Source organism: Pongo abelii, chromosome X (assembly GCF_028885655.2).
Source record: "Pongo abelii isolate AG06213 chromosome X, NHGRI_mPonAbe1-v2.0_pri, whole genome shotgun sequence".
Lineage (NCBI taxonomy): Eukaryota > Metazoa > Chordata > Mammalia > Primates > Hominidae > Pongo > Pongo abelii.
The window spans coordinates 125013060-125025326 of record NC_072008.2 but is presented as its reverse complement, the minus strand read 5'-3'; the positions used below and the strand labels follow the sequence as shown (position 1 = coordinate 125025326).

At 37.7% G+C, this 12267-nt stretch overlaps 1 protein-coding gene across 1 annotated transcript; it reads left to right on the top strand.

Moving 5' to 3' along the window:
• Positions 1-8605: 8605 nt before the first annotated feature.
• On the top strand, positions 8606-11530 carry LOC129052831 (A-kinase anchor protein 17B-like). Its single transcript, XM_054544190.2, is given in 3 exon segments — positions 8606-9249; positions 9298-9352; positions 11410-11530. Coding segments are annotated over 3 exon segments (813 nt in total). The 3' UTR covers positions 11524-11530.
• The last annotated feature ends 737 nt before the right edge of the window (positions 11531-12267 follow it).

The window sequence follows — 12267 nt, the reverse complement described above, 5'->3', positions numbered from 1 at the left end:
GTATTCTTCAATAAAAATGTTCCTGGTGCAGAAGAAGGGGCAAAAGACCAAAAGACTGGTCAGATAGGTCTGCTGACTGCTCTGTACAGGTTTTTAAAAATAGCTTCTTCCCTTGTTATCTTGGAATGACTCCTATACACACTAGCTTAGAGTTAGTTATGTGAACGCATTTGCACAGAAAGGCCAACATAAGACTTTTCTTCAGGCTAATTTATTTTCTATTAGCCTCAGAAACACTCAGAACACTTTGCTTTCACAGACATTACCACATACAGGAAACTTTAGGATGATGTTTTAACACAAGGAAAAGAAAACAGGAAATTAAGTTACTCAGAGTTAAATTAATATGAATCCAGCTTTCTTCATTTCAGGATCAAAATTCCACATACTAAACTCTACCTTAGAGTTGATTTTCTTTGAATGGTGGAGAAGAGATTCTCTCTCAGTAGGACTCTAATATTTCATTGTTGCAAATTTATCATTGCCAAATGGCTGTGCATCTCCAAAAATCCCTTCCATTCTGCCCAGAAAGCCCCCAGTGCCCCCATAAGCCCAGACCATTTTAATTTTGGAATTCGGTCATTTGTCGGGTCATATATTGGCTATATTCTTATTATTGCAAAACTGAGTGCCACTCATTTTAATGATGTGATTTTTAAATTATTCAAGATCAGAACATGTGGTCAGCCTCAGTTTTAAAATGTTGTTGGGCTAATGATGTGTCAGAATACTTGAACGTCCACGCATGGCATCTTGACTGAAGAACCATGGAATGTTTTTATTTGGTCAAGATATACTGGGATTCTGTAGTAGCCAGAAAATTGAAAATTGCCTAGGTTAATTTGACCCAAATAAATTCTGGCTTCCCTGCTATTTCCATAAATATATTGTATAATTGCATAAATCTTAAATGTTTTCAAAATGACTAACTTTAGTATTCAAAAGCCTGGGGGGGAAAAAAAAGGCAGCAAAGAGCTACTTTGAAAGAGGATATTGATTGCATAGATGGTCCTATTTTTTCCACTGTTTTTTTTTTTTAAGTACCTCATTCAAATGGCCTTTGTAACACTGTGACAGCAAATATTTATGAGAGTGAGAACAAGCAAGAGAGAATGAATAGGTGGCTACTTTGCTGATTACTCAAGTGCTTTTAAAGTTTCAAGTTATATTTCTGATCTAAAAATCCTGAGATATATTAGGCGAATCTCTCCAGTATCTCCTGAAATGGGAGAAGATATTGGAATGTCTTAGAATGCAGACTGTGCAGAATTTATTGAGGTTTCACTGCTGGTTAAAATAAACATTTTAGGCTTGTGACAACATCTCCAGTCTATTTCCTTTTCTCTATTCCCTTATCCTACTGTTATTCAATCAGCTTTGCTACGAGATATAGAGGCAAGGAAGATGAGGTGACCGTGTTCTCTGAGAATCTCCTAGAAATGTTTTGGCATTGGGAACATGTTGAGTGAAATGTTTTAGTAAAGCTACGTACACAAGATACTGCTAGAATGCACACTGTGTAAACATTATTAAATAACTATAATTTTTTAAGGTTAGAGGAGCTCCCATTTACCTATGCAAAGATATTAAAGAATAAGTCATCTCAGTAGTGTTGCTTTTAATCATAAGGCTAAAGGAAAGATGTGTGCATGTGGGTCGGGAGGATTGGGGAGGTTATGGTGAACACAATAGAATATGGGAATACTAGAAATATTTATTAAAATTTGACTTTTTGATAATTTGTGAAGGTCATAATTATGGCATTTCTTGCCATTAAGGCTTGGTTTATCTAGGCTCCTAAAACTTTGTTTAATAAATTAATCTATGCATATAATAGTGATTGGTGAAAATGATGGGAAAGTTATTAATGAATTCTACCATTACTATCAATTGAAGCACAGGCTAATTAAAAGGGAAATTAGAGACAAATTAAGTTGTTCTAAAGAGTCAGTTTTAAGTCAAAGCCTAATAATTTGATCTTAGTGATTCCACACATTTTGGTATGTATATTTTGATGAATATATAAATATGCATAAAATACATAACTATATCTACAGTATAATAACTGAGCATAGATTATATTTTTGTGTATTTGGCTTAAACAGAGTTAAAAACAAGGATTGTGTAGGGGAGAAAATCACAATCCTTTTTTGTTTTTTGAGACAGAGTCTCACTCTGACTCCCAGGCTGGAGTGTAGTGGCACGATCTCGGCTCACTGAAACCTCTGCCTCCCAGGTTCAAGTGATTCTCCTGCCTCAGCCTCCCAAGTAGCTGGCATTACAGGCGCCTGCCACCACGCCCAGCTAATTTTTGTATTTTTAGTAGAGACGGGGTTTCACCATGTTGGCCAGGCTGATCTCAAACTCCTGACCTCAGGTGATCCATCTGCCTCAGCCTCCCAAAGTGCCAGGATTACAGGCGTGAGCCACCATGCCTGGACTAGTTGAGTATTTTCCAAAAACATCTGTTTGCTTTTGCTGTGTTATAAATTATCATTTATGAGTTAAGCGCTGCAGCTAAGCCAGGAGTGGTGGTTCACGCCTGTAATTCCAGCACTTTGGGAGGCTGAGGTGAGAGAGGTGAGAGCATTGCTTGAACCCAGGAGTCTGAGACCAGCCTCAGCAACATAGGGAGACCCGTCTCTATAAAAACTAAAAAATTAGCTAGGCGTGGTGGCGCGTGCCTGTAGTTCCAGCTACTCAGGAGGCTGAGGTGGGAGGATGGCTTACGCCCAGGAAGTCGAGGCTGCAGTGAGCCTTGATTGCACAACTACAGTCTAGCCTGGGGGACAGAACAAAGCCCTGTCTCAAAACAAAATATTTTGCAGCTAGATCAGTGATTGATGAGGGTAGGGAGGAAATGTGGAGGGACAATGGGTATTTTGACTACCTTGATTGCAGTGATAGTTTCATAGGTGTGTATAAATATGTCAAAATTTATCAAAACATACAGTTTTGATACATGTGTAGTTTATGTTATGAAATCTGTAGTTTATTATATATTAATTTTGCCTCAATAAAGCAGTTCTAAAAGATAAGTTCTGCAGTCCATTGTGTAGCTAGTATTGCAATTGCCAAGTGAGCCTGTGATATTCAAATTCCTGTTCTGATCTCCCAGGCTTCCATCATGACTCACACAAACTTTGACTATGGGTTCAAATGCTTATAGGCATTTACAGTGATGGCAGACAGAGGGGTGCTTTTGGTGGGTGAAGGGAGTTGCTATTGTATTAATCTGTTTTTTTACCCTTTTCTGGACAAATTGGTGTCAGCGGTTATAAATTGCTTCCTTTTCATAGCTTGTTATTATCATCTGAAGTTCCTCTTTTTAATTAAACAAAGGACAAAATTAATACGTTCTTATTGTAAACATTAAAAAATTGAAGCATTAAGAAATGTACAACATGGGCATATAGAGTAAAATAATAGATTGGAGACTCCAAAAGCTGGGAGGGTGGGAGGGAGGTGAGGATTGAAAAATTACCCACTGGGTACCATGTACACTATTCAGGTGATGGGTGCACTAAAAGCCCAGATTTCACCACTGCACAATACATGCATGTAAGAAATTGCACTTGTACACTCTAAATATATAAAAATAAATTTTTAAAAAGGAAATGTACAAAGTATTTAATAAGAAGGGAAAGTTTATTCCTCTCCTATAGTCCCAATCCATTTTCTAGGGGAAATATTGTTAACAATTTGATGTATATTCTTACAGATGTTATATATTATGTCTGTGTGCATGGCCATGTGTGTTTATATTACTTTTACAAGAGCAATATCATATGTTACTTTATTATTCTGTCACTTGCTTTTTATTTTTTCTCTAAAAACTATCACAGGCATCCTTTTTTGTCAGTAAATACAGATCCACTGTCTGGCTCCCTACCTCCAAAAGGTGGAATGGTGGGAGGGAGGTGAGGATTGAAAAATTACCCTTTGGGTACAATGTACACTAGTCAGGTGATGGGTGCACTAAAAGCCCAGATTTCACCACTGCACAATATATGCATGTAAGAAATCTGCACTTGTACTTACTAAATATCTAAAAATAAAATTACTCCCACCCTCTCTTCCCTTCCTTCTCCTCCTCTTCTTCCTCCTCCTTCTTCTCCTATATTTTTTATTAGTTTTCGACTTGAGGTCTCCTTAAGGAAGAAGCATCACAATGGGAGTTGGTTGTTGTGCACCTACGTACCAGTCACTATGCTAGTTAATTTTTAATGACTTAGAAGAAGTTGCCAATGACACTTCTATAGCAATGAAGGCATGCCATATATAAAAAGCTTACTTCTTGGTTCATACTAGGTCCTCAATATTTTTTAAAAGTAAGATTAGAGAATTAGCCCTCTATTTTGGGAGAGTAATTTAAGATGAAATATTTATTGACATTCAATTTTAAAATCTAAAGCCTGTGAACCACTATGAAAGATATGAGAAGAACAAATGCCTCAGTTTGTTGTCATTTTTGTCCTTGGGAAACAGGAATTTAAGTTGTGAGGATTTTAAAGGAGGTCAGTTTTTTTTTTTTTTATTTTCAAAAACAATTGAGTCTTCTTGGGAAAATCAGTTTGTTCTTATAGTCATCCATTTTATCCAACATTCTTGATTATACATAATTTGTGATAATTTCTAAATATCAAATCCATGATAAAGGAATTTAGAAATTGGCCTCCATGAAGCTACTTAAAATAATGTAACCCAGGCTTTGAAATCAATCCAAGAGAAGCATTCTACAGTGTTTTAAACAAAGGCAGTATCGCTGGAGCAAGTGGAGAGCTTGACAAACCTGATTACTTTGAAGAGAGTAATTCTGTTTTGGGTGTATATTTTCTGGAATTTTTTTTAAAAAAACTGTTGCTTTATATTAGGTTGTATAAATAAATACCTAATGGTTATAAATAAATTTTAGAGTTCAGTATATCTTAATTGAATATCACATTAATTTTTCTCCTAGAGGCGGCTTAGAGTTGACTCTTATTGCAAATTGCAGCAAACTAACTGGATATTTTCCATTTTGCTACATAGATAATGCTTTTGGAGAAAGAAAACATGTTTATTCTCATATCATCCCATTTCAGTGTTGCTGTCATAAGGGTTTCTAGAACATAGTATCTTAGATACTGCTTTTGATGACCTTTTATAAAATCAGTCTCTACAAACCTTGCCTTCTAAAGGAAGTTAACTTGGATTGTCCTTTAAGGGTAGTTATTAAATAATTCTGTACCTATGAAGTTAGCCAAGATTTCTCAGTAAATTTTGTGTTAGAATTTCTGTCATCTGGCCATATATGTTTGGGTCTAAATTTCCCTAAAGTTGACATTAATGAGAAACTCTGGTGACATAGAGTCTGAATATATCCGCTCAGAAAAAAACTCCTTTATTAGGAAGTGCTATTTAAAGTAAGCAAATAGAAGCTTAAATCTCTAATTCCCAGCATTAGTGATCTTGTTCACCTTAGTACTGCTTCAAAGAGTTTGTTAATATGAAGTAAACAGGAAGCACTCATGTTTTGGGGTTTTTCCAGTCCCCAAGTAGAGGGCAAATTCACTTTGTCACTCATTAGAAAAGGCTGTCTCTTCTTAACTTTAACTTAGAGATCAATTTAGTTAAAGTCAACAGACTGGAGGAACAAGAGTAGATATGTCCATTTTAGACTGGAAACCAACCTGGACAAGGGATGCTAAGTCAGGTGCATGTGTTTGAACTATAAGTTCTATGCATGTTCAGTGCATGTTCATTAATGTGCCACCCTTGCCCTGTTTGTGTACCATCCCCAGCAGATTTTTAATGGAACCTTACATTTAAGATCAATTGTACAATAGATTAGAGATTTAGAATTTTGGCTTCTCAATGTATGGGCAAGTCATTTAATTTTCCTGAAACTGTCTGAATTTCCCCATCTGTAAAACAGGCAGGCAAATACCTACTCAGGGTGCTTCATAAATCAAATGAGATAAAGTAAGACTACTACCACTAATAGATAATATTATAGCTTATGTTTATTGAGAACTTCCTGTGTGCCAGGCACATTCTAAGGATTTCACCTGTATGCACTCATTTAATTCTCCCCCAAATCTTATTATCTCTATTTTATGGTTAAGGAAACTGAGACACAGTATATACTCTTTGAAAACTCTAAAAAACATTAAATATTATTAAATAAATATTACATATTATTATTATTTTTCCCTTTTAGAACAGATATTATTATTTTTAATAGGCTTTATTTTTTAGATAAGTTTTAGGTTCACAAGAAAATTGAGCAGAAGGGGCCTGGCATGGTGGCTCACGCCTGTAATCCCAGCACTTTGGGAGGCTGAGGTGGGTGGATCACCTGAGGTCAGGAGTTCGAGACCAGCCTGGCCAACATGGTAAAACCCTGTCTCTACTAAAAACACAAAATTAGCCGGCCGTGGTGGTGCCCGCCTGTAATCCAAGCTACTCAGGAGGCTGAGGCAGGAGAATCACTGGAACCTGGGAGGCGGAGGTTGCAGTGAGCTAAGATCACGCCACTGCACTCCAGCCTAGGTGACAGAACGAGACTCCGTCTCAGAACAAAAAAGAAAAAAGAAAAAAAAAATTGAGCAGAAGGTAGAGAGGTCCCATATACTCCTGCTCCTACACATGCCTAGCTTTCCCCATGATTAACATCTCCCACCAGAGTGGTTATAGGTGTGACAATCAGTGAACCTACATTGACACATCATCATAACCCAAAGTCCATAGTTTACATTAGGGTTCAATCTTGGTGTTGAACATTCTGTGGTTTTGGACAAATGTATAATGACATGTATCCATCATTACAGTATCATGCAGCATAGCTCCAACTGCCCTAAAAATCCTCTGTGCTCAGCCTATTCATCCTTCCCTCCCCTCTAGTTCATGGCAGCCGCTGATCTTTTTACTGTTTCCATAGTTTTGCCTTTTCCAAAATGTTATATAATAGGAATCATATAGTATGTCGCCTTTTCAGATTGGCTTCTTTCACTTAGGAATATGCACTTAAGTTTCTTCCACGTATTTTCATGGCTTGATAGCTTATTTCTTTTTGGGGCTGAATAATAATCCATTGTCTGGATGTACCACGGTTTATTTATCCATTCACCTACTGAAGAACATCTTGGTTCCTTCCAGGTTTTGACAATTATGAATAAAGCTGCTATAAACATTATATGCAAGTTTTTGTTTGGACATAAATTTTCAGTTCCTTTGGAGAAATAACAAGGAGTGTGCATTGCTAGATCATATGGCAAGAGTATGTTTAGTTTTGGGAGAAACTGCCAAATTGTCTTCTGAAATGACTGTACCATTTTGCATTCCCACCAGCAATGAATGAGAGTTTCTGTTGTACCACATGCTCATTGTGATGCTTCTTCCTTAAGGAGACCTCATTTGGTGTGGTCAGGGTTCTGGATTTTGGCCATTCTAATAGGTGTGTGGTGGTATCTCACTGTTGTTTTAATTTGCATTTTCCTGATGACGTATGATGTGAAGCATCTTTTCATGTGCTTTTTTGCTATCCAATATATCTTCTTTGGGGAAGGTGTCTGTTAGGGCTTTGGCCCATTTTTAAATCAGACTGTACTCTTATTGTTGAGTTTTAAGAGTTCTTTGTATATTTTGGATAACCATTCTTTATCTGACATATCTTTTGCAAATATTTTCTCCCGGTCTGTGGCTTATCTTTTTATTCTCTTGACAGTGTGTTTTGCAGAGCAAAAATTTTAAATTTTAGTGAAATCCAGCTTATCAATTATTTCTTTTCTAGAATGTGCCTTTGGTGTTACATCTAAAAAGTCATTGCAATACGCAAGGTCTTGTGGATGTCTAAATGTTCCAGCACCATTTTTTGAAAAGACTATCTTTGCTCTGTTAAATTGTCTTTGCTCCTCTTTTTTAAAAATCAGTTGACTGTATTTATGTGGGCCTATCTGGGCTTTCTATTCTGTTCTATTGATGTATATGTCTTTTATTTTACCAAACCATTATCTTGATTACTATAGCTTTATAGTAAGTCTTGATGTTGGATAGTGTCAGTTCTCCAACTTTGTTCTTCTTCAATATTGAGTTAGCTATTCTGGATCTTTTGCCTCTCCATATAAACTTTAGAATCAGTTTGCCAATATATACAAAATAACTCACTGGGATTTTGATTGGGATGGCATTGAATCTATTGATCAAGTTGGCAAGAACTGACATCTTGAGTCTTCTTATTCGTGGACCACATATTTAGTTTTTCTTTTCCTTGTATAGATCTTACACATATTTTGTTAGATTTCTAAGTAAGTATCTCATTGTTTTGTGTGCTAATGTAAATGGTATTGAGTTTTAAATTTCAAATTCTACTTGTTCATTGCTGCTATATAGGAAGGCTATTGACTTTTTTGTATTAACCTTATATTCTGAAGCCCTGCTGAAATAACTTATTAGTTCCAGGAATCAGAAGATATTATTTTAATTCTGCTTGTAGTATAGTTTTCCTTATCAATTTGTTCTAAGTCCAGCAATGCCAGCACCATTTCACAATCCAAATCTGTGTATTACTCCATCTGTATCAAAATTTTCTCTTTCGCTCTCTAAGGTGAGGCCTGAGGACACCATGACAGTCACAGTGGTGTATGATAACTCTGAGGCAACAGAGCTCTGTGCAGCTCAGCACATCTACCTCAAGCCCATAGCAAAATTGTTGATCAACATATTGCTTCCAGGGAGTCTAGAACCTGCGAGGCCCTTCTCTAACTGGGAAGTTCTTGACCAGCTGAAGAGCCTGATTTGCCCTGACCAGTTCACCACAGTTCGGCTCTCCAAGAGTACAAAGGACTTCATTCAATTTGAGGGTGAGGCTGAAACCCGAAGTTTGGTTCAGATCCTGAAGGCAAAGTTACATGGGAAGATTATCAAGCTAAATGGTTTGAAAAAAGACTTAAAAGTAGTGGCTACAGATGCCCAGGGAGAATGGGAGGAATTCCCCAAGGAAAAAGAGCCCTCGTTGAGTGACGGGGCTGAAGAGCAGGAGAAGAGCCCAGATTCCATACATTTTGAAGAGTTGCCCTGTAAATGGTTTGCACCTAAAGGTTCTAGCAAAGAGAAGCCATGTGAAGAGATCCTTTGGGTAGTCTTTGAAAGTTTTGGGAAGATCAAGAAACTGGATATCCTTATGCTTGGCCCCTACAGAGAAGTGATGACTGACAGGAGCTTTGGGGGTTTTAGCTTTGGCTTACAGACATTTGAGGCATACATATAGTAACAAGAGGCAACTGACTTTGTAAAAGCCATGGAGTCCCTTTGAAGAATGAAACTGATGCCTAAAGGAAATGATGGGAAAGCTCTGGCATGTAACATTAAGGTAAGAAGTAGCCAGAGTTTCTTTTATTTCCCACTGTTCAGGTGATCCTGAATAAAAGCTGGAAGGAAGCATCTAGAATAAATTTTCTTAGACCCTACCAGGCTCTGATCAATAACTAATGTATAAAGACTTTTATTATTTTTAATAAATGGATGTTTAGGAAGAAAAAAAATCCTGATTTGAACACTCATTCTTGTGCTATCAAGCATGCTGCCAGCTATGACTTTAAAGTGATGGTTCTTATAATCTGAGGTTCTGTCTCAACTACTTGAGGGCATTAAAGAATTCTTCATGGCCCCTATGGAATTATCTCATATGCTTATTATATTTGACAAGTTGCTGAGAGAGAGGAAGAGAGGAATACATGCAGTTTGAAACCACATGGAGGCCAGGTGTGGTGGCTCACGCCTGTAATCCCAGCATTTTGGGAGGCTGAGGCGGGTGGATTGCTTGAGGTCAGGAGTTCGAGACTGGCCTGGCCAACACGGCAAAACCCCGTCTCTACTAAAAATATAAAAATTAGCCAGGCGTGGCGGCACACACCTTTAATCACAGCTACTTGGGAGGCTGAGGCATGAGAATCGCTTGAACCTGGGAGGTGGAGGTTGCAGTGAGCCGAGATCACGCCACTGCATGCAGGCCTGGATGAAAGAGTGAGACTCAGATAAACTGCTAAAACATAATCCTAACAAACTTGGGTTCTTTACTTTCAAAATCAGCCTGTCTACTCCATCATGTCATCTCATTGATGTCTACATACTTTCGTCATCTCCTTCTTGAAGTTTTAACCCAGCAGTGGAAAAGATGCAACTAAACTCTCCTTTTTCTGTAAATCAGTCTTTAGCATGAATTTGGACTTTCTGCTTCCAGTGTATGAGTGTGTGTGTGTGTGTGTGTGTGTGTGTGTGTATGCATGTGTGTATGTGCATGTGTGTATATGTAGCTAGCTATGTTAAAATGTATATTTTTAGATTATGAGCTATTCAGTCAGGCAAATGATATAGCAAATACTGTCATGATCACCCATGTACCACTGCTCAGCTTAAAAAATAAAAAATTAGGCTGGGTGCGGTAGCTTGCACCTGTAATCCTAGCACTTTGGGAGGCCGAGGCAGGCGGATCATTTTGAGCTCTGAGACAACATAGCAAAACCTCATCTCTACAAGAAATACAAAATGAGCCAGGTGTGGTGGCTCTTGCCTGTCGTCCCAGCTACTTGGGAGGCTGAGGCTGGAAGATTGCTTGAGCCGGGAAGCAGAGGTAGCAGTGAGCCAAGATCGTGCCACTGCACTCCAGCCTGGGCGACAGAGCAAGAACCTATCTCAAAAAACAAACAAATAAACAAAAATAAATAAATAAATAGTAAATAAATAAAACATTACCGCAAGATGAGAGACCACTTCCCGCTGTCCAGTGTCTGGTTATAATTTTCTTGTGATTTGGTTAACCAAAAATTTTAACCTATTTTATACTATTCTGTAGTATCTCAATCTAATTTTCACTTTATTTCAAGATTTGAAAAGTTGTTTACTAATCATGATAGATCTTCTCTCTCATCAGGTTAGTTTTTGTGCATCTTTGCTCCCCCTGCACCACACACACTTCTGATTATTTTTGTTTCTGATGATTAAAAAAAATACATTAGCTCATTTGATCTTTTTAACTAACCAGAAGTAATATATTGACATTTCTCAGCCTGTGCCTATGATGGCACTGTGATGGTGTCTATGACCATATGTAAAGTAAGCTCCTCAGGGTTTTTTTTTTTAAACAGCTTTATTGGGGTACGACTGACAAGTAAAATTGTGTAAAGTTAAGGTGATGATTTGATATACTTATTCAAGGGTTCTGCCAAAGAAAATCCTCAAGCCTACAAGTACTGTTTGGCTGGTGGCTGAGAAGCAGTAGGAATATGAGTACTGGGATGCAGTGAGGACGTTTTGAATTCAGTTGATTTTGAATTACCATGTACCATCTTAGTTTTATCTCTCTGACCTGGGACGTACCCAGCCAGCTGGCAAACTTTTCTAATGAAACTTTGAATTGTTTTGGAGCAGGTTACGTCTGATACGACCAAACACTTCAGCGAAGGAGCTATAAGGAGGAGAAATCAGGAAAGGCTAAAATTACAAGAACTAGAAGAAGAAAGGAAAAAAGAGAAGAGGAAGTAGCTGAAAGGTGTGTAGACCAACTTTAACAAAGATTTTTTTTCTTTGATTTATGGATTAATCCTTTTGGATGAACAGCTAGACTTGGTAGATAACATTGAGATGGGGGGCAAGAATTGGAGCAGATTGGAAAATGCCATTGAAAGCTACAGTCTTTCAACTGTGCTGTTACAAAACCAAAATGGCAAAACTGTTGAAAACAAGAGACTTCAAAAAAAAAATATGTTTGTCAGGGAGGACAAATAATGAGGAATAATAGAACTAGCTAGATTAAGATGTCTGGAAAGAAATGATTTTTTTAAAAAGGGACCAGAAACTTTTATAGTGAAAATCCTAGCCTGCCAAGTTAAGAATTTTACCAGTTTACCAAATATTATCAAAATTACCTAGCCTATTAATTTAAAATTTTTAAGAATTTAGTGCTGGGATGGAATTTCTTCTTAAAATGTTCAATAATCAAGCTAACTTGTATGCAAGAAGGCATGGATTGATTGGGAGTATTTTTCTCGTTGGCCTAAATTCCATCTGTGAATTTAAGGAGCCACCACATATTTTTCTTCTTCCTTCCTCCCTCCCTCACTCCCTCCCTTCTTTCTTCTCTCTCTCTCTCTCTCTCTCTTTCTTTTTTTGGAGTCTCATTCTGTTGCCCAGGCTGGAGTGCAGTGGTGCAATCTCCGTTCACTGCAACCTCTGCCTCCCGGGTTCAAGCGATTCTCCTGCCTCAGCCTCCCAAGTAGCTGGGACTAC